This window comes from Anarrhichthys ocellatus, unplaced genomic scaffold (genome assembly GCF_004355925.1).
Source record: "Anarrhichthys ocellatus isolate YVR2014 unplaced genomic scaffold, GSC_Weel_1.0 scaffold2, whole genome shotgun sequence".
Lineage (NCBI taxonomy): Eukaryota > Metazoa > Chordata > Actinopteri > Perciformes > Anarhichadidae > Anarrhichthys > Anarrhichthys ocellatus.
In genome coordinates, this window is record NW_022280032.1 from 12,647,108 (window position 1) to 12,668,371 (window position 21,264).

Sequence of the window (21,264 nt, forward strand, 5' to 3'; positions counted from 1 at the left end):
AAGTGAAGACAGATAATTATGCTGTGTATTGTTCTTGTTTTCAATGTATTTTGTTAAAAACATTTTACTGTAAAGCAAATTGATTTTGTTGAAAAATGTATTCAATCAGTGTTCAGGCGTGTGGTTACGTTTTAAGGAAATAATGTAAAAATCACCTCTCAGTTTCTGTTCATCTCTTATCACCTGTATTAAAGAATATATATGTACATTTCGGCACCCATTTTGGTCTATAAAAAGTATCATCATGCCTTTGAGTGAGTCAGAAGTCGAGCAGTCACTGATGTCGCTTCTAGGAGGCAGGTGTGTGTGTGTGTGTGTGTGTTGATCAGGAATCTTCTAAAAGGTGTGTCACACAAGTATGCTGGTTGGAACTTCCCTTATAATGTTAATTGTCAGTATGATGATGAGTGCTGTGTTTTATTTTATAAGTATATAACCCCCAAAAGCCCCAGACTGTTTGGCATTGGCAAAGTCTAACCTTCAGTTTCATTTTATATTTTGCCTGCAGACACAGAATTAACTGATGGGTGTTTTAACTTGTCTGATGGAGATTTTTTTTAAAACAGATCATGTAAAAGCTATTAACTGATTAAGTCAGAGATCCGTTTCCTGTTATTTTTCCCCTCAGGACAACAAATTCACATGTGCACAGTGTATACCTTTGACAGATGGCTACGATAGACTGCTTTTAACCCAATGAGAATGTTGATGAGAATGTGTTCAGCGTACCAAACTACTTTGATGACCTTGGAGCTGGAGGATTAAAACACATTCAGACATCCATATTCAGAAAATTCACTGGGCAGATAATTAATGGAGCAACTATGCATACACACAGAGACAAAACATGAACATGCACTATTGTCACTACATTACGGGTGCAGTTTATGGCCGTGAGCCCTGTCATGCTCAAGCATAATGAATACAATAATAAAAGGTTTGCTCTGGTTGGCTCCTTTCTACTCATGACCGAAATAATAACAATAAGACCAAACAGTCTGTAAATGTGAATGTGCTGCTTAAAGGCTTCAAAAGTTGGCCTTATGTTTAAAGGAACAAGATTTATCAAATCTCTTTCTGTCCCAGGTACTGTAAAGCTGCTGAATGTGGCTGGTTTTTAGTAAAACTGTGGTGCACAGTCAGTATTTTTATCACATGTTATCTATGAACAGGCAGGATATCTGCGGCACATCAGAGGATTGCTCCAAAGAAATTAAAATGAGATCAGAAGGCTCAGGTGATGCATGCTGCATAGCTTTTCATCATAGTAAAACGACTCAACAATTTGGATCTGTGATAATTGCTCAACATATCATACAAGGGAACGAACACAATGGAAAAACAAAAACTTGTTACTAAACAGGCAAATCATTTTGGACACATCTCATCTCATACAACTGTTGAGTATATCCCTTATGTTATATTGTGTGTGTTGCCCTCATGTAGGCGACTGTGTGACCATCAGCAAAGAAAGTGAACATCAAGATGACTTTACAGTACAGTGGATAAATGAGTGAGTCAGGTGATCAAACACCAACAGGTTGGCCTGCAGTCTGTCAACCATTAAAAGAGACTTCAACTCAGAGACAAACACATGCTTAAACATGACCATGAAGTTTAGGATATCATAACATTAAAGTGTACTGATCCTTGCGCGTGTGCTTGTGTGTGTGAACACTGAACAACCATATAACATGTATGCCTGATGTGTGACTTCAGTTATACAACAACACGCTATTCTTTATGAGATATATGTATGGTTGCAGACATTTTATTCCTTCTTTGTCTACAGCAACTCAGCATTCCTCTCTGTTCCAACTCATAAATACCCCTCAGATTGAACTCTAATGTATAAGCGACACATGCTTCTGAAATGACACGGCGGGGAATGCAGATTATACAACCCTAACAGGTTTTTCATGATTCTTGTCTTGAACTACAGAGGGACTGTTGCATAACAAGTCAATTATTGCCACTTGGTCAAAAAGTACCTTATAAATACAAATATGACAAAATAACTATATCCATAATTCCTAATGGCATCTTTTAAATCTGAATAAAACAGTACATTAATAGCACATATATAAATACAACACAATTCTACAATTCATCCAGAAGTCCTTTTTGTCCCCATTTATACAAAACAATATGCTACCATACGTTGCTCGATTCATGAAAAAAATCAGTTGTTGTTGTTTTTTAAAAAGAGTCTTTGTGTGTCCTTCATCTTTTTCTTCAATTTATTTTCATCCTCAGCTCACAAATGAGATCAGTTTGTGTTTCAGTCTAGATTGACATGAAGTCATGAAGTGTGCAGGCGTGGGGTCAGTCTGCCTCAGGCCAGTATATTGTTTCCGCAGCACAACAAATGTCTCTCAGCACGTTGAGCTACTCAGTGATTCTTCAAAGAAGGCCAGGCGTTGCTGTGCCACCAGGGGGGTATTCTCCCCAAGAACGGCCTCCGTGAAGTTGGGCCGTCTCCAAGCGTAAACCATACTGTTCAGGAAGCCTTGCAGGGACACACTTGCAGCCTGAAAGGAATACAAATAATGCAATCTGCAACTCAGATATCGGATGATATTTAAATTTTCTCATTTACATTCTTCCCCTTCTGAAACATACCTGTACCATATAAAGGCCAAATAGGCTGCGTTGTTCAATGTTTGTCCAGATCATCAGGATAGACAGTAGAATGAGGAAAAGAGCTACAGCAGAAAGAAAGACACAGTGAGGCATCATTCTGATATTGATTTAAATTTGATGAGGTGTGGTACATTAGATTTAAATACGTATGTGTGTGTGTGTGTGTGTGTGTGTGTGTGTGTGTGTGTGTGTGTGCGTGTGTGTACCTGGTGTCCAGCAGAATAAGATGACTATCACCATATTTCTTGCTGTAGAAAACACTATTTTGAATCTCCTTCTTGAACGTCCATCTCCCTCCACAGGAAATAGACCTTCCTGCTCATGTCTTTCATACCATTTACCAACCTTATAGTAAATGACCTGAAACAAGAAAAAAAATGATTGCAGTCTGCTTACACACATGTAAATATTTAATTCAAGGCTTTAGATAGCACTGTGAAATTATAAATCATAACTATATTTAAACAAAACTGTAAATGACAAATGTAATATGATTGCTTATAACTTACAGAGCAAGACAGTATCACTGGTATCACAATGAGGAAAAGAAAAACTCTGATGAAAGTGTCATGAATTCTTTCCTGGGAAGAAAATAAACATGATAGCTTTGACACATTACAGTACAAACTATAACATAGTGCTTTTATAACAAATACAATATATAACAATGCCAATCAAATACAGTACAATTAAACAATAATAGAACAAATGCTGTGAAATGAAAACACTGGAAATTTAAGTGAATGTGTATACAAAGAGTCTTTTGGTTTAAAAAAGTGTCGAGAGAGATTTATACTCACAGCATCAGAGCAGGAATCCCTCCAGACATGCAAAAACAAAATACAACTAAGAAAAAGAAAATCAAAAGGTCAAAAAGAGGCAGGGGAACAGACCTGCTGCAGTGACTTTAGTGTAAGTTCATAATAAACGTTGTGTGCTCACCTGGTGCAGTATTTGGTATCATTAAGGACAATAAGTGAGCTGTCAGTGACCGGAATCAGCGGGCTAGATTTTATGAAGGGAGTGAGCACATATGCTAAGTACATTGCAATGGGCATCAACCTGTGATATTGGAAAAACAGAGATACAGAATTAAAATGTGTACACCAAGATGACGTCTAAAAATGCTGGAGAGGTAATTCAAGTTATAGTATGCTGTTAACAAACTCACCAAACAATGACATATACAAGTATACCGACTATTTTCCTTCTACACCGACTCTGTAAACCAGACTGATGGGGAGAATTACATTATTGAATTAGTTGTTACTGTTTTTGTACAAATTATAATCTACAAATGCAGTGGAAGCCTCACCTGCACCCCCTCATCCTCTGTGGGACTTGCTCTCCACCCATGGATTGCATTCTTTGACTTCCATGCGTAAACCACCACAAGCAGAAATGAAATTAAATAAAATGTCTGGAAAGGAATGGACAAGCACACAAATATGCAACCGTCAAGTATAACAATTTATTGCAGCACAATATACAGTGAAGCAAAATATATATATATATATATATATATATATATATATATATATATATATGACCCTACGACTTGAATCTGATTAGTTATGACTTCCCAAAGGTAATAGTTTTTGTTTGCATGCATTAAATACCATAGCACACATGTACACCGTGAGCAGTGACTAGTTTAAAACTCCATTAATAGTTTCTTTGAAGAGGTTAAATTAGGGTTTAAGGACTGAGATGTTTTGAGAATATCACTCCAACCAATTAAATTATTCATTTTAGGCTTGAGGTCATTTCATTTTCATCTATTCAGAAATGTAACCTGACATTTTGCTTTGAATAAATATTGGACTTTAAAAGGCAAAACATTTTTCAAATCTGCATTTTGAAAGAAAGCCACAATCTGAACTGAATGAAACTGCGTAACACTGTTTTTGTTCCGACGATCTATTCTTTTACATTTGTTTTATGTAAAATCAATAACTACCCTGCCCTTAACTCTTATCACTGTGAAATACAATGTGACATGACACAGCAGCAAAACCGCCAGCCCCTTTGCTTTATAGATGTAATATAATGAACACAAGGTTTTGACTTATTTTACTGCTCAGTAGTTACAATCGTAAGTAACTGCAGTGATGTGATTCAACACTGAGATAGTGATCTGACCTTAAACCCTGAAGACTGATACTTCAGCTAGGAAGTACCAACATCTGAGTGGATGTATTTACCCAAGCCCTGTCTGTCCCTGTCTGGTTGAAGTACATTACACCTCAGACATGACCCCCCCACCCACCAGGAAACAACCTTGTAAATGATTACTAACAAAGTGAAAGTAATTGTTTCTCACCAGTGACAGCGGCAGGCTGTATTGGCAGATGGCTATGTTGTTGTCAGTGCCCACTTTGTTCATGACACTGGTGGACATCAGGATCAGAGCAGCCAGGAGGTCTGCCAGGGCGAGCTGCACCAGGAGGTGCACCTGCAAAACAAATACATGTAAAGGATGTTGCTCTGCTGTAAAACTGTGAGATGCATAAGAAGACAAAAGTCAACAAATTCCCTGGACTAAAACACTCTGTACCAAAACCTCAATAAACTATAAAAACTATAGAATATATATATAGTCTATTGATCAACCACACAACATACAGTAACACAAATACATAAGTACAAGCAACCTGACTCACCTGTTCTTTTAGGTGCCTCCATCTCACTAAGGAAACCACCAGGACAGAAAAACTCCCAATCACGCTGCAGTTAATCAGAGATATGTGGAGTATTATACAACACCATAGAGGCTTGGGCAAAACGACATTAGCACTGCGTTGATTTCTTGACCACGTGTATAAGGTTTAAAATAAATGATGAACACAAAGTTGCAAAGTCATGGTCATTTGGCACCACATCAACACTAAAGATGAGACAAGATGGGTTTATTGAGCTGGTCAGTGTCTGAGGATGAGAGAGGCCCCTATGTCTGAAAGACATCTTACCTCAGACACATGTGACACCTGCATATAAAGCTGTACGATGACATCATAACCCTTCTCTTGGCTCCATAGAAACTAACTAACTGATTTATTTCCCGCATTTCCTTGAGCACCATGCTATTATTTGGCTTTCTTTGTCACAAGCAAAAGAAAGAAACCAAGCAGTACACAGCAGCAGGGAGACTGAGTTTACTGAAAGAAGTTTTAAATTTTCAGAAAATATCCTGTGAACTACAACTCAGTGCTGAATACTCATTACATTTACATGGTGGAAATATTCATAATAGAACACGAGGTAAGAACACTAAAGAAAGCCAGAGAGAGAATACATAAGCCAGCATCTTCTTAAATGTTGCCATGCTAGTCTGGCAAACCTCTCCTGATCAGAAAACTGAAATTATAAGATTGTTGTTCTGCTGATAGTCTTACTGTACAACTCATTTTATATGCCATAATCTGGTTGCTATAAAAACTCCTAATGTAAACAAATAACATTCATTGCTAGTAAGGAATCAAGCATGAAAGAGAAAACGTATGACAAAGCATTTTACCTGGGAGTAAGTAACGCCAAGTACACAGTGGAGAGAACATCAATCTAAAGAAAAAACAGAATTCAAACATGTTACCAGAAATGTATTATTTCCATCCCAATAGTTTTTATTGAAAGAAGCTGTTTTCAATTTAAATTAATTGAATCACTCACAGAAAATAAGCTATTAAGTGTAAGTGCCTACCTGATCTCCACTCAGTGTACCATTGAGCTTCATGGTGAATCTCCAATAATCAATCTATTCAAAATGCACACTCTGTTTGGGCACAGCTAAATAACACGTCTCCATAACAGGCCTTTGTGAAAATATGACTTCTTGTCAAAGCACACCTCTATAAGTGCACACCTTGTCATGTGCTGCTGTGTTGACTCCACCTGCTTTGAGTGTGTGCTTAACACTTTTAAATCGAAACCCCTAGTTGGAATGGGAATTTCCCTTGTTTTGCCACCAGTCTTTCAAGAAATTAAAACTATGAAGCAGAATACCCCCGTACTATTTGGACCTTCGTTGTCAGATGCTTCAATTTCCTTCCAAAATAACAGTTGTAGACACTAGATGTCCTTATTTTCTCTGCTTCCGTGCCAAATGTTTACCATCAACTGTCATGAGGATTTCTCTGTAATGTATTGCATTAATAACAAGCAGCTCTAGACGCACACACTGTCTCTCATAACCCCCCCTGTTTATGAGAGACAGTGTTGTGAACTGTGGAGTGCAGTGAAGCATGTTACTCGATTCAGGATAAACATCTGTGATACAGAGACATCTAGTGGCACGAAACAGTCCTGCATTTTACAGCGTGATGAAAAACAACTTTTCAGCATTAAAAAAAACTTCCAAGTCATTTCCTCCGTGTTAAATACGGACTACACCGTGATGGCGCGGGGTGTATTGAATAAAAAGAACAGCTTGTATGTGTATTACAAAAAGACAACACGGTGCACTCAAAAAGTTAATGTTTACAGACTATGTCTTGTGATGCGATGTGTGTGTTGATAAAGTTGATTCAAACTGGTGACGTCGTAGATTCCACGTTGGCCCGGACGTGGCACTCGGCAGTGTCCTATAACCGGATCAGTGTACAACTAGCACACGTCGGTGTTGCTGTGGCTAATATCAGTGCTTCTTTCTTACAGTATAGTCAGACATCATCGAGCAGCTATGGGGCTCACCATGTCGTCGATCTTTGATAAGTTTTTTGGCAAAAAACAAATGAGGATTTTGATGGGTGAGTGAAGGCTGTGCGGCTAACTAACTAGCCACACACTAGATGGTAGCTTGATAAGTAGTTAGCTAGCTCGGTCTTGATGTGCTTTCAATGGCAGCGCGGTTATCAAACTGTCAAAGTACAACAGTGGGGCAGCAGCGGAATGAAAACTAAATGTACAACCATATGATTATTACAGTTGTAGAGTGTATGTATAATATAACTAACGTTAGCTTTCCCAGCAAGCGCTAAGTTAGCTCATAACGTTAGCTTCATTTCGGGTGTTTCTAAAGAAGTTTGGCAATGAGTCTGCAAACGACAACTTTTTCCCTGAAAACGGCTTAAATATAACGAATTATTTATTCTTTTACATTTTAATAGCTTTTTAATAAAAGATAGTTTGGCCGCAATTGCCAAGTGGGTCTATTAACACTTCCTAACTTCACGTTTTGTTTAGTTGGGATTAGAAGTTGTTTATTGATTATTTATTTAACACATATAAAGAAATGTTATTTGTTAACCTAAATTGTTAGACGGTAACTTGTTGTTAGCGTTTTCTGTTCTCTGCTTTGGGTAACTTGTTATTGGGTAACGTTAGCGCTGACTAGCTCCTTGTGACGTGTGATGGAAGTGTCATTGTGTGCTAATCTTAAATCCTGTTTTCGGATAGTTAGGGAGTCCTATGTTCTCGATGAAGTTAATGTAATTAATAAAATGTTGATTTTAATCCAACTTTTCCACTTTAGTTGGGCTGGATGCTGCCGGGAAAACAACTATCTTGTACAAATTGAAGCTTGGTGAAATCGTGACCACCATCCCAACCATTGGTAAGAGACACACTAACACTGATTATAAGATCACTTAAAGTCATTTTGATCGTCTAATGTGTCCCTCAACATGTTTGACTCATTTAACTTTGTGTGCAATGCTATAAGGATCGGTCTACTCTCTTTCCCGTGTAAAGGTTTCAATGTGGAGACGGTAGAATATAAAAATATCAACTTCACTGTGTGGGATGTGGGTGGCCAGGACAAGATCAGACCCCTCTGGAGACATTACTTCCAGAACACGCAGGTATGGCTGTGACTGCCCCAGTGCCGTGGGACGACTCCGCTTTCATAATGCAAAGCTACGCCCATGTTTGATATAGTAAAATGCAGTGTCGGTGAAGTTCTCTAATCAACCAGTATTCATGTCAAAGTATAATGCTGAAGCTTCACAAATACTTCTTTTCTCCCAACCAGTCATATTCAGTTATTGGCAATTTCTCAGCATCTTAGTTAAAGAAAAGGAAAACTAACACCGTTAATGTTTCGTCTAGGGCCTCATCTTTGTGGTGGACAGCAATGACCGAGAAAGAGTGGCAGAATCTTCAGATGAGCTCAGGAAGATGGTAGGTTTGTATTATGTTCAGCTTAGAAGCGATTTCAGATTCAGTCTTGGTTTTCATCTTTAAATAAAAGAACATGTATTATGTTTAGTCACGTTTCAGTCATTTTTATCCTTCGTAGTTTAGTTGATGAAAAGTCTTTTTTTTAATCAAATTTTAGTTTGCACCGCTCAACATGCAGAATATGTATTAATCAACCACCGAACTAGACTCAAACCGCAAACCTCTTGCAATGTATTAGAACAATTGTCAGATCTGAGGGACTGAGGGCCGCAGCGTGTGGTTGAGACGGAGTAACGGAGAAGAAAAGTAAAAGATTCTGGTTAAGTTGGTCTTTTTTATTCCCTTTATTGGACAGATTAAGAGTTTAGTGGCAGACTGGAAATGGGGGGAGAGAGGCTGCTGTCATATGCAACCAAAGTTCTGCAGTTTGATCTTAAGTGGCTTGCGCAGTAAGGATTTGGCTACCAAGGCGTTTTAGTCCTTCAAAGATATTGCATGTTGACGTAGTCACAGATAATGGTTAATGACGCTGGTGCTGTCCCTTCATCGTCTTGTCTTCGTCGTGGGGGGGGGAAAGGTTTGTTGACGAAGATATTTCATCAAACTAAAACCTGTATTTGTTCATCCCTTTGGGAAATTAGCAGGATCTGTTGATGTGCATGTTGCATGGCTAGCCCATGGATTTTGACATCATTAGGTAACAATGTTAACTTCTTCCAAGCACATCAATGGTGGAAGTGCCCAATAGCCTTAATCCTCATATTATAATTGCTTTGTGCTTCCTCAGTGTTACTGACGTAACCTGTTCATTGCAATAGGTGTGATCAACATATTGATGAGTCACCAAAATATTGTGAGAAGTGAAATGCCACTTGACATGGCTCCACATTGTGACTTGAGTGTATTGCATTGTTTCATTTTTACATTGTCATTATGTTGCATGTATTTTTTTATTTGAACCTTGAAGGGCCAGTGGGGAAGGCGCATCAGACTATAGTTTTGTTTTTAGGTAAAATGTGAGTGAGTAAAGACAGCTGTTTTGTCTCACCATTACTCTGAATACGCTGCTTCCTAAACCTCCAGCTGTTTAAAAGGCTAGACTCAAACGGGGACATTGTGAAGAAGTGGGCTGCAGTCGAGGAGTCAAAAACACTGTCTTACACTTCCCACTGTTCCTGGATCTCCATGAAAAACGTCATGAGGTCAAGGAAAGATGTGAAGGATAATTAAATTGATATGGTCTCAGGAAAAGACAACCGTGGTACTAAGAGAATCAGACTGCACGTACAGTAGGCTAAATAATTCTGCGGCGGTGGATGTTATTGACGTGGGTCTGCCCCAAAGATGGACTACTAAAAGCACATCTTCGACATTCCCCCAACGCGTTCTTACGGTGTTTCGTGCAGGCTTGATAAACTGAGATAACCCTGTAAAGAAAAATCGTGCATCGGTTTAAATGTTACTCCTAAATGACACTACGATCTCCTTTACTTTTGTAAAAGATGATCCAGAGTACCCTCTGCTTAAGGAGATAGGAAAGGAAGCATTGACGCAAATTTTGTTAGCGTTCCAAGAATTCGACCAGCTCTCATCATGGTTGCCACTGAGAGACTTCTGGGTCAATTCACTCAGTTAGGAACCTTCCTCAGCAAAAAAAAAAAAAGCCAAACTGCTTATTTTTGCATTATTGCTGAGGGATATGAACCACGTCTTATTGTTGTGCATTTAGTCCATCGTTTGCATTTCTGAAGCATGTACTCTGACTACATTGGTATACAGTACTGTATCTATACTGCCTTGAGTAATTCTAATGATTTTAGACTTCCTACGTATTCACGACAGACCCATAATATCATCTCACTGTCAATGTATGTTGTGAATATAATCACTCTTGAATCTGTTTCTGAAATCTTAGAGCTGATGTTGAAATCTGTTTCTGCCCCTCTAGTTGACTGAGGATGAGTTGAAAGACGCTATTGTGCTGGTGTTTGCTAACAAACAGGACCTTCCCAATGCCTTATCAGTCAGCGAACTCACAGACAAGCTTGGCCTACAGACCCTCCACCACAAAAATGTAAGTAATCTGACTAAACATGCAGTAAAATTAATCTGAGAGTTGCGTTCTTATCTTTCTCATATCTAACTGGTATAATCTCTTACCCCACAGTGGCACATTCAGTCAACCTGCGCAACCCAGGGCACTGGGTTGTATGAGGGACTTGACTGGCTATCCAGAGAGTTGTTAAAGACCTAAAGAAGGCTCGGCCTAACGGAGAGAGATGAGGCTCGACAGGACAGGACAGAAGGCACAGACATTCAATCCAGAAACATTTGTTCTTCCAGAACCAATGTTCACAAAGAGGAGAAGGCTGGTGGACAATATATAATCGTCTTTGGGGAATTTTACTATCACATGTTTTTGTTTTTTTCTTTTCTTATCATTAACATTACCTTATTCTCTGTTGATATAGTGTGTTTTCTCCTTCTGTTCCACAACTCTTACATGGCAACACTTTGTAATTCCACATCCAGTTGCCTGATGAGCAAATGGCCGTTTAGGGGAAATTTTATGAAAACAAATAATAAATGAAGTGATTGAAGTTTTTTTTTTTTTTTTTTCTTCACCTCTGCTGCTGTCTAGGCAGAATTTGCAGTAATTGACCACTTGTATACTTGTTTGACTTTCTTATAGCCATTATTGAGCTGAACCTTGGGGGATAGCATAACTAGAGCTTTGGTGAGGGACGTCATCTCTACAACTCCTCCTGCTTATCTCACCCGTTGCTCATTTCTGTAAAGGCCTGTAGCCCGTAGAATGAGATGGACGAGGATTGCATTGATTTTTTTTTTTTTCCAGATAAATAGTTAGTTGTGTGGAACCACATGGCCTCCCAGTAAATGGATCCAAAGGGAATATTGTGCCTTCTGGTCCCGCTTAACACAAATCTGACTAATCCTTTTCATATCTCATTCTGAGGCTATACTCACTCATTAGGCGCTTAAGTGACTTGTTTGTTTTTGAAAGACGCTTCCTTTTGTTCTGCAGTGTAAGCTGAGGTGCAGCAGAACCACACTAGTGTGAATGTACATTGCTTCTTTACAACTTAACTATCAACCAGGATTTCATACTGTTTACATCCTTCTAGCCTTTTTTTTTTTTTTTTTTTTGTTATATATAGCCACCATGCATGGAAAAGGGATTTAATTAGATTTTTCATTTCTACTGACACACTAACAGAACATCTTGTTTCCCTGAAAGGAGGAAGGAAGCACCTTTCCAGTGTTGACACATGGCCAATGTCAGTGCGACGCAGTAAAGTAGCATGTTCTTTTGTTTGAGTTTGTTGTACTGTCTGAAGAGTACTGTAAACTAAAGCATACCTGCCCCATTAGTTTATTTTTGTGTATACATTCCAACCCATGCTTGCAGATGCTGGAGCTGCCACTCTTAAAATTATTCCCAAAAATTATTTTACAAAAAAAAAAAGCTCTAAATAAAGACAACGTTAAAACAAATTTGCGTTTTGGACTCCACTCATTGATGAGGACAGGCACTTTCATCTGGACTTGAAGCTTTTACTCATTCAAAATGGACTATAAAAGCATTTTGATTACTGTATTAATGGAAGGTCAAATCATTTTGCAGGCAAGCAAAATCATTTTGCATAAGAACTAAAGTGTCGTCATGTGGCTCTCCTACAGGTGTAAACCACCCTGCCTGCAGGTGATCTTTGTTGATACCTGGGAGAGAACATGCCAGCATGTTAATCCATATGATTCTGTGTATTTTCACAACATGTTGCGGTCAGTAAATGGTTGTTTACTAAATGAGTCTTGTTGGTTTTTGTGGCAGTTTGCATGTAAATTGAAGTGGAAGTAAACAACACTATAAAAGATGCCTTTTAATTCTACCTCTTTGAATTATGTTGGGGTCTGTGGAAACTCAGGAACTTTTGAAACAAATGTCAGTTTCAAAATAAGAACCAGGCCCATACACATATGCAGATAATCAGAAACATTTACAGAGTATAGAGTTTATTTCTACATGTTTGAATAATACAAAAGTACACAACAATAACAAACCATATGTTATGCGTGGGAGAGGCCTTTCTGTGCCTCATGCTTGGTCCTTAAAATGAAGACCTGTTTATTTACGTTTCGTGTATTTAAGGAAGTCAAGTTTGAAATACCCTTTCATCCACAATATGTTCAAATCGGTTCAGATAGTTGGTAAGTGGTGAAGGTAAAGAGAGTGCTGGTGTGTTTGTACGGTGAATGAACAACATAAAGTTGTTCTTTCAAAGTAAAGGAGAATCCTATCGGTGCTTGTTAACAGTAGTGAGACCAACAATTCTTATTTTCTATCACAATCTAAGTAAAATCATGTCTGAAGCTTTAGCTGGTGCCTGGTAATTAGAACCTTCATACAGTGTTAATAGGTGAAGGTATAAGCATTATATAATTGGCTTTCTATCATGTGTGAATGTCTCTCCTAATGTATTTATGACAGCTAATCAGGCTTAGTGGAGCTGGGTCAGTGCAGTGTGTGTATCTCTGTGGGTCAGCATAGAGGAGCACGTGTGTTCTGCAGTTTTCAGTTCCCTGCACTCTTAAAGCCGGCAACACATTAAATGGGATTTACAGCTTCACTGTCCAACACAATCAAAAGGGTAAGTTTCACATTTTATTGATCGTATTTTATAGAATATTATATAATCATTGTATTTTGAATATGTTGCTATTTTTGATATTCTTTCCGGCAAATTTCTTTGGTAACAACTTTAGTATTGAGACTTTTACACTCTGCTAAATTACTGGAAAAAAGCAACAGCGCACAGCTACAAAAATTGTCAGTTTAAGAAGCCGTGTGTTTGTCAAAAGCTCACATACAGTGTGACAAGAAGGTAACATGAGGTTGGCCCAGTTTGGGCAGAGTCCTGCACATCTACCGTGTTACGTCTCAGGCTGATCTTGGGGTTTTCTCTCGGTGCAGGATGCTGCCGGCCTTGATACCAGTACCACAGCCTTCCTACTCCCAGGCCAGGGAGAACCTAGTGAAGGCTATCCCACCAAAGCTCCTCTGTCTGCTGGCCTGTGGAGGAATAGACTGCCGCTACGAAGGACCAGAGTGTTGGAAATTAAACCAACAGGCCATTCGAGGCCTTTTCTCCTCCTGGTGAGACTGCAGTCTCATAGATGTTGCCGTGTCAGGTGCCGTATCAAAAACAGTACGTGGCAATTTACTAATGATCAACTTCTTCCTATTGCAGGCTGACAGATGACATTATTGCCATGGCACGACCATCCAATAATCTAATAGAGAAGTACAACATCATTGAACAATTTCGAAGGTAATCACTATAATTCCTGCAATGTTTGTGTTGTTCTCCTGTGTGCCTGTGCAGTGTGTGGATACGCATGATACATGAGGAGTTGTAGGAATTATGAGCTTAAAAGGTGGGAACATTATCATTGTACCACCCCTTCTGCACACACAGGTAATTAGTTTAAAAAAAAGTGGAGTAAAATGTGGATAAGACATGTGACATTGCTTTTTAATTAGACAAAAAAATAAATTGTGGACATATAAGTAATTTATTATAACAATAAATATTACATTTGATACACAAACACAGCACTAGTGTCAACCATCTACATCATTTATCACTTTTTCCCAGGTTGAACATCAGATCAATCATCAACATGCAGCTCCCTGGAGAGCATGCTCACTGTGGACCCCCCCTAGAGCCTGGAAGTGGTTTCACATACTCTCCACAGATCTTCATGGACAATGACAGTGAGATCTTGATACAGTAAATACACCACATGGAAGACTGTACCACTCAACAACGTGGGAAATGTAAATAAGCAGAAACAGTTAACGTTCAGCCGTGGTTTATTCACATATCGGTATATTTGCAGTTTACTTTTACAACTTCGGGATGCAAGATTTCGGTGTGTCCTCCCTCGTCGGTATTATCGACGGGGTGAAGGTTTTGGCCTTTGCAGTGAGGGAAGGAAGGGTGGCTGTGCACTGCCACGCAGGCCTGGGCAGGACAGGTAGGCATACAAATACTGTATCTACTGTTCATATAAACTGTGCACATGTTATGCACTTATGAATATGTAGTGTGTTTGCTCATGTGTTCTTGCTGTTCAACAGGTGTCCTGATAGCCTGTTACCTGATTTACACCCTGCGCATCAGCCCGAGTGAGGCCGTGCACTACGTAAGGATTAAAAGGCCATGCTCTATCCAAACCCGGGCGCAGCTCAGCCAGGTGTTTGACTTTGCTCGCCTGCTTGGCACACAGCTGGTCCAGTACCCAGACCTCAGCATGCGGCATAGAGTCCCTTTCACCCTGCAGCATTACCTAAACCGACAGGCAATAATGCTGCATGGCCAGGAGGCACGCACCCTCAGACATACACCCAAGGTCCGGACCTTATCATTATATTACATTAATCCTTTGTCATCAACATACCTGTAAACAGTTAACCTCCTTCTCATGTCTGTCCTCCCATTAGGTGGTGTATCTCCTGTGTGTGCATCTCTCCTGCTTAGCCCTGGGGCTCCCTGCTCCTCCAGAGATCCAGGCTGAGCTAGAGAAGAGGTCAGTACTGAGGACCTTGAACAGGACTGTGAGGGAGACCCTGGTGTCCAAACAGTACTTGCCCTTACTGAGGGAGGGTCACAGGGGGGCGTGGCTGAGCTCAGGGTCGGTGTCCTCCTGGGACGAGCCACTGGGATTCTTGGAGAGGAAGAGAGAGGTGCTGTTGCACAAACGCAGCTACAGTGACTCTGACCTCAGCAAGATCGCAGTAATTGAGGTCCAATTTCACATTATTTATCTACAATTACATACAGTTTCTGAATGTCTGCTGTAAAATCAAACTGGTCATTGAGGCGTTTCTCACTTTGTTGTATTTTGTCCTGAAGGATCTGGAGTTGAGTCCATACTGCACCCCAGCACTTGGAAATGAGAGGCAGTGGTGTGTACAGAATTTGATACGATCTGATCTGAGACCCGGTAGTCCAATGCTTGCCCCACTTTCACCAGGCCACCAGACCACCAAAAGGGCATCTCATACACTCAACATCCCCATATCTAGCATGACAACAAACAATAACTGTGCTAAGAGGTCAAGGTGCCCAGCGAAAAAGGCACTTCCCAAATACAGCTCTAACAGTGAGGTAACTGTGATTCTTAATATCAGAAAATGTAGCTAACAAATAAAGCTTTGATATAAATGCTTTAAAAGTGATTGATGTAATATAAAGTTTGGCAGAAATCCACATTATCCTGGCCCAACCTCAGTCGCCCGTGCTGTTGCTAAGGCAATGGCAGACCATGGTCCTCGAGGAGAAACCATACTGCAAAGATCGGCTCTGCTGCAGGTGAAAAACACTGGTGCAAACCTGAGTTTACATCAGAACATGTCACTTTGATTTTGAGCTCTAAAACCACCGACTTAATACTGTTACTCGCCTTTTAATAAACAGGAGGAACTGAACAGCAGTGACTGTGGCTGGGCTCTGCTGGTCACCGAATCAGATCCTCAGGTCCTCAGTTGTCTGTTGTGGACCTGGCTGGACAAGTTGAGGGTCAGTGGCAAAACATATACCTTGAAGTTTTGATTTTTTAGTTTTCACTTCCCGTGCTTTCTCTCAGTCCTGTCTGTGTTTCTTCCAACCTCATCCAGGAGCCTGTTCTGAGTGCAGAGGATGTAGAGCGTTTGAGTTGTGGAGCAAACAACAGGACGTCTCTCAGTGTGCTCAAGAAGGTGAAGAAGGAATAATCATTTGACACTTGAGTATTCTTCTTAAAAACTCTTAACCTCTTTGGCGAAGATTTAAAAAGTTATTTTCAATATTACATCATTACAGTCACAAAGACACACCATCTATTGTCTACTGAGCTGTGTGAGCACAGTGACCAGCTTGTGTCCACACAGAGAGGATGCAGTGCTGCAACGATTGGGGCGAGCACTTACAAGGGTAAGACACATGTGGAATTAAAGTATGTTAAGTGTGTGTGTGTGGTTCCATTAGAAATAATTATTAGCCTTTTTTTTTATCAACAGCACCCCCAGGAGGAAATGGGAAGCCTTGCAACCTTGATTAAGGTCCTGAAGGCGAGTTTGAGAGAAACCTTTCACAACTGCACATACCTCAGGAGGGCCTGCAGCACCAATGCTACACTTTGAAGAGTCTATATCTAAAAAACAAAAACTAACAGAGCAGTTTTATTTAAAAAGTTATTTCATCTTCGGCACCTGATTGTGGGCAATTTGTTTTACATTTATAGTGTTAGATCCGGGAGTTAAGCCTCGATACAGGACTATAAAATAAACCAGCTCTCCGTTTAAAGGGTCAGGGTCACCAAGCCTGTCGGGGTTTTAACCACCTGGGATACCCGGTGATCTGTTTAAGCTGGTGGTAGAGGGAACTCGCCTGGCTTACTCACTGCCGTCCCTCCTGACGTCTACCCTGCTTCCTCTGGCAGCTGCACACGGCAGAGAGGCCCTCTTGGCCAAATGCAGCTATCAGTCACGTCAGTTAATGGCAGCTTTTCTCTGATGGATCTAGGCTCTTGGTAAGGTGCCAGAATAGGTTTTGATAGCTATATGATTAAGCTATGAGGGTTTGTTATGCGGACTAAGAACTATAATAACCATTCAGAACTCCATCGCCACGCCATGAGTACTCTTTACTACTTTACGAATAAAGTCTCAGGACTACTTGCTTTAAATGCAGTTTTAGATATTTATTCTTCAGATTCAGGGTCCTGGTATTGTGCATGCTCACTGTTACATTGTCATGGCTTCCTGGGACACTTGAATAGAAACAGAGCCATGGTTAATGTTATTAGCATGTTATTAGCAACACCTTTGGGCTCCTGTGCTTTTCCTACTATGACCAGTTAAAATGTCTGCTGTGAAAAAGGCAGATTAGGACGGCTACTAGTCTTTTTGGAGGCCATGGCAAGATTTAGCTTCTGGTGCCCCAGTCCCCAAATCTTACTGATATCATCCAATTAAAGCCGCTGAGTGGCGCAAAAAAAATGTGCAGAAATATGCCAATAACAACATAAGGAACATAGGTTTTTGAGTTTACATCCCTATCCCTTTCCAGCATCCATTGCCAATCATGAACAATTGGTACAAAGTTAGTGGATGAAGAAGATTGATCTACTTTAAGTCCGCTGGGTGCACCTAAGAGAGTGTGGGACCCTGATCGTAATTTACTTATGACACCAGTCCTGAATATTTTGCTGGTACTTCAACTTGAAGTAAAGCCCCCCCCCCCATTAGAATTCAATAGTGACACTGATGCAATGTTTACTGTCGGCTACCTTAAATAGTATGTAAGCTGCTGTACCCTCATATACTAGCAGGTAAAATCCAAACAGTATATCCACAGTGTGATTCTTTGGCCTGTTTCAGACTTTCATGCCTAATAAATCATTTACACCATCTGCAGCATGCTGCGTTTTCAATAAGAAACATATTCGGAATTGCTGTTGACACTGTCAGAAAGTTGTCTCCATGGTAAGTTGTCATAGTGAAGTTGACAGCAGTGTTTTGGTTCAATGCTCATGCCGAATTCCAGAGAGAGAGAGAGAGCGAGTGAGTGGCACTCGCAGCAGGATCAGGATAAATAAGGTAAAATAATGAATTTATTCATTTAAAGTCAGTAACTGAATTAAATTGAAAGCATGTCAATTTTTATGCATTTGGTAGACATCTTGTGGTTTTGTTACGGAATACTCTGGGTGTATGATGTGTTCACTGGTTTTGGTGTTTAATGTTTACCCACAAACGACTAGTATACAGTAGGCATCTATTCCATGTACTTTGCCTAAAATGTATTTAACTAAGTGACAGTGGACTACTGCAGTCATTTTCACTGCTGTGTAATGTAGTTTCAGAAGCCACTAATAGAATGATTCATGATTTAACGCTAACTAATTGCCTGTATGGGAAATAATCAACCACAGAAACAGAAGACACATTATTGTTACTAAACTGAATATATACCTTAGATGTGTATATGTTTTTCACTTAATGGTTTTAATGATTATTGAATATTTAAATGTTGCACTTCCATCAGTAACTCCAGGCTTTAACAGCATGCCATCAACATCTTTGCCATAATACCCACTCTTTAAGAGCCTGTTGCAAAGAGTCCCAATTATTTGCAGCAAATAATCTAAATAAATATTTACCAAGTTAAGAGTGGACTCTAAAGAACCCTAAGCATCAGACAGACCCTTATTCACCCGCCCGTACTCTCAGGTCAAACGTGTTAAATTATCTGTCTGTCCCAAGACATACCTGTTTATACTGACGTTTGGGTAAAATTCATGCTCTGGGCCTGCTTTTAATCTATGTTATAATTGTGTATTTTCTGTTTATTGTGCCTTCTTAAATACATTTCATGTGTTACAGCCTGTCCTTGTAAATGATTGGCCCTTGTATGGTCACATTGTGTTATTTATGTTTGAAATACCGCTCCTGTTAAGCACTTTGTGACTTTAGTCTGTGAAAAGCGCTATATAAATATATCTTACTTACTTACTAATTCTAAAGAGAGCTACACATCCAATTTAAAGACACCCTGAGTAAGGGAAACATTGTTGTTTTTCTTGATAACTTAAAAGCTAATTCATCAACATGCTTTCGGTCACAATCCATCTTTCTCTCAGGATAATGGCAAGTGCTATAAACTGGGTTGGGACCTGGAGGCCCCACAAGCCAAGAGGGCCCATAGCTGCCCTCTATGGTAATCCAGGACCCAAGTATGCACTGCCTGGACTCGTAGGTATGGCACAAATCACCAGTAAGCCGTTTTCACCACCGACACAATTATTAATTTTTATAACTGACATCATTTGTCTTTTTTTCCCCCGTAAAGGTTTTTCTAACCATGACCCTACTAAACACAAAGCACCAATATTCAGCTTTGGGACACGTCGTGAACGCAGGTATGATTCAGAGGGCCCTGGACCAAAATACCTCATCCCTTCCAACATCACCAGACTGGGCCGAGATGGCACTCCTGCATTTTCACTCCACAGCCGTCAAAAGGAGCTAGAAAAGTTCCAGGTCCCTGGACCAGGTCAGCAGAGCCCCTTACAATTACACAGATTTTGTGAATATGAAAATGGAGTACTGCTGAGCTCAAATCTGAGACTATTCACTGAACGCTGACAATATGCCGCTTTCATCGTGACGCACACTATTATCATTTGGAATTTACCTGTAAGCAGTGTTTTCATATAACTTTCTTTGGTGTTTCAGGAAGATACTCCCCAGAGCATTCAGAAACGTTGCGCTTCCACTCTGCTCCTGCTTATTCTCTGACTGGGAGGAGCAAAGACGTCAGCAAAATCCAAACACCAGGTAAGATGTTGTATTTGGTGTCAGCTGTGGGTTTACAAAGTTCCATGGCGCATACAATATAAACTTTGCTTGTCGCTCAAACTGCAGGTCCAGCCTCCTACTCTCTGCCCCCAGTGCTGGGGCTCAACACTGTGTTGACACCTGCAGCTCCCACCTTCTCATTCCGTGGCCGCAGCAAAATTGGAACCTTCTATGAGGACCTGAAGAAGGTATGTGAATGTCAAACGGCCGTTAAAAAAAAAACCCATCTAGAAACCTTGTGATTTACTTGTTCTCAATACATTTTTGTTCCCCATCCAGACTCCTGGCCCTGCTGCCTACAAAGTTGTTGACCCTCGTATTTACGGACAAAAGCCTCCCCGTTTTAGCATGACAGGGCGCAACTTCCCACCTGGTGAAAACACAAAGAAACCAGGACCTGGTGCATACTATCCTGAGGGGGTAAGAAACATTTATTTTGATCATCAGGCCCCAAATATTTTTGTATTTTGTTCCTTCACTGACATTATTCTCTGCCCAGGTAACCTCCACAAGAGCCAAAGCTCCAAGCTTCTCTTTTGGACTGCGTCACTCGGAATTCATCGTACCCCTAATTGTAGAGGTGCCTGAATAATGTCAAGTATGACATCTTGGAAATTCCCACAGCATTAAGTAAAAAAAAAAAAAAAAGCACAATAAAGAACAAAAAGCAAACTGTGCAAGTTTAATGAAATCAGATTTTATTGCAATGCCTAAAGGCCATTTTGTATCAGTACTTGTGACTTTTCAGGGTATGAACACAAAGTATTCCTTATTTGAAATTTGACGTATGCAACGTATTTTAGACCATTGTCTTAGACCATGTTTTTTTTCAAGGTATCTATTTCTTGTTGTTTTAGAAAACTGATGATTATTTTGATTTGATAATTAAAATTTTCAGTAAGTAACTGTTATAAATTACTGCAGTTTCATTTGTAATCGGACAAGGCACCAAAAGCATAACTAGAAGTATAACTAGAAAAAAGTAAAATTGAATGTAGCCTGGGCTCCAAGGGATGCAAGAGGCAAGTTGATTCATTACAAAAGTCTTTCTTGTAGCTGCCTTTAAGTTTTTTTATTTT

The 21,264-nt window shown here is 39.9% G+C and overlaps 4 protein-coding genes across 7 annotated transcripts; 3 read left to right on the forward strand and 1 right to left on the reverse strand.

Moving 5' to 3' along the window:
* Window positions 1-1,837: 1,837 nt before the first annotated feature.
* LOC116394311 (uncharacterized) lies at window positions 1,838-6,441 on the reverse strand. 3 transcript variants are annotated; one of them, XM_031867337.1, is made up of 12 exons: window positions 6,344-6,441; window positions 6,161-6,204; window positions 5,307-5,370; window positions 4,967-5,098; window positions 3,959-4,015; window positions 3,815-3,876; window positions 3,586-3,705; window positions 3,444-3,489; window positions 3,153-3,224; window positions 2,850-3,003; window positions 2,623-2,705; window positions 1,838-2,531 (listed from the first exon to the last, which is right to left on the reverse strand). In XM_031867337.1, the coding sequence occupies exons 1-12, from the start codon at window positions 6,374-6,376 to the stop codon at window positions 2,376-2,378; spliced, it is 1,023 nt and encodes a 340-aa protein (XP_031723197.1). In that variant the 5' UTR covers window positions 6,377-6,441; the 3' UTR covers window positions 1,838-2,375. The 3 variants fall into 3 exon arrangements, with proteins under 3 accessions (XP_031723197.1, XP_031723187.1, XP_031723178.1); XM_031867327.1 differs by having other exon boundaries at window positions 3,444-3,462; window positions 3,959-4,063; XM_031867318.1 differs by having other exon boundaries at window positions 3,959-4,063.
* A 757-nt stretch (window positions 6,442-7,198) lies between these two features.
* Window positions 7,199-12,276, forward strand: LOC116394320 (ADP-ribosylation factor 4). The gene is made up of 6 exons (XM_031867349.1): window positions 7,199-7,388; window positions 8,114-8,194; window positions 8,332-8,441; window positions 8,689-8,760; window positions 10,709-10,834; window positions 10,928-12,276. The coding sequence occupies exons 1-6, from the start codon at window positions 7,322-7,324 to the stop codon at window positions 11,012-11,014; spliced, it is 543 nt and encodes a 180-aa protein (XP_031723209.1). The 5' UTR covers window positions 7,199-7,321; the 3' UTR covers window positions 11,015-12,276.
* Window positions 12,277-13,397: 1,121 nt separating this feature from the next.
* LOC116394935 (protein tyrosine phosphatase domain-containing protein 1) lies at window positions 13,398-17,673 on the forward strand. Its single transcript, XM_031868347.1, has 13 exons — window positions 13,398-13,430; window positions 13,754-13,936; window positions 14,031-14,111; window positions 14,439-14,557; window positions 14,683-14,820; window positions 14,924-15,195; window positions 15,287-15,580; window positions 15,699-15,953; window positions 16,041-16,157; window positions 16,263-16,364; window positions 16,463-16,543; window positions 16,647-16,757; window positions 16,844-17,673. The coding sequence occupies exons 2-13, from the start codon at window positions 13,755-13,757 to the stop codon at window positions 16,964-16,966; spliced, it is 1,875 nt and encodes a 624-aa protein (XP_031724207.1). The 5' UTR covers window positions 13,398-13,430; window position 13,754; the 3' UTR covers window positions 16,967-17,673.
* Window positions 17,674-18,361: 688 nt separating this feature from the next.
* On the forward strand, window positions 18,362-21,253 carry cimap1b (ciliary microtubule associated protein 1B). 2 transcript variants are annotated; one of them, XM_031867369.1, is made up of 7 exons: window positions 18,362-18,424; window positions 19,468-19,583; window positions 19,677-19,880; window positions 20,063-20,164; window positions 20,252-20,373; window positions 20,465-20,605; window positions 20,685-21,253. In XM_031867369.1, exons 2-7 carry the CDS (start codon window positions 19,472-19,474, stop codon window positions 20,775-20,777), a joined length of 774 nt encoding a protein of 257 aa, XP_031723229.1. In that variant the 5' UTR covers window positions 18,362-18,424; window positions 19,468-19,471; the 3' UTR covers window positions 20,778-21,253. The 2 variants fall into 2 exon arrangements, with proteins under 2 accessions (XP_031723229.1, XP_031723220.1); XM_031867360.1 differs by lacking the exon at window positions 18,362-18,424 and having other exon boundaries at window positions 19,291-19,583.
* The last annotated feature ends 11 nt before the right edge of the window (window positions 21,254-21,264 follow it).

Bases quoted from the DNA above. Each gene is read 5' to 3' on its own strand.
- LOC116394311 (XM_031867318.1), bottom strand. From the start codon at position 6,376: ATGAAGCTCAATGGTACACTGAGTGGAGATCAG. The intron at 4,064-4,966 runs GTGAGAAACAAT...ATTCCTTTCCAG, and splicing joins ACAGCCTGCCGCTGTCACTG to ACATTTTATTTAATTTCATT. The intron at 3,490-3,585 runs GTGAGCACACAA...TCTTTTTCTTAG, and splicing joins GATACCAAATACTGCACCAG to TTGTATTTTGTTTTTGCATG.
- LOC116394320 (XM_031867349.1), top strand. From the start codon at position 7,322: ATGGGGCTCACCATGTCGTCGATCTTTGATAAGTTTTTTGGCAAAAAA. The intron at 7,389-8,113 runs GTGAGTGAAGGC...TTTCCACTTTAG, and splicing joins ACAAATGAGGATTTTGATGG to TTGGGCTGGATGCTGCCGGG. The intron at 8,761-10,708 runs GTAGGTTTGTAT...CTGCCCCTCTAG, and splicing joins CAGATGAGCTCAGGAAGATG to TTGACTGAGGATGAGTTGAA.
- LOC116394935 (XM_031868347.1), top strand. From the start codon at position 13,755: ATGCTGCCGGCCTTGATACCAGTACCACAGCCTTCCTACTCCCAGGCC. The intron at 15,581-15,698 runs GTAATTGAGGTC...TTTGTCCTGAAG, and splicing joins CTGACCTCAGCAAGATCGCA to GATCTGGAGTTGAGTCCATA. The intron at 16,544-16,646 runs GTGAAGAAGGAA...ACATCATTACAG, and splicing joins CTCTCAGTGTGCTCAAGAAG to TCACAAAGACACACCATCTA.
- cimap1b (XM_031867360.1), top strand. From the start codon at position 19,436: ATGCTTTCGGTCACAATCCATCTTTCTCTCAGGATAATGGCAAGTGCT. The intron at 20,165-20,251 runs GTAAGATGTTGT...CTCAAACTGCAG, and splicing joins CAGCAAAATCCAAACACCAG to GTCCAGCCTCCTACTCTCTG. The intron at 20,606-20,684 runs GTAAGAAACATT...TTCTCTGCCCAG, and splicing joins GTGCATACTATCCTGAGGGG to GTAACCTCCACAAGAGCCAA.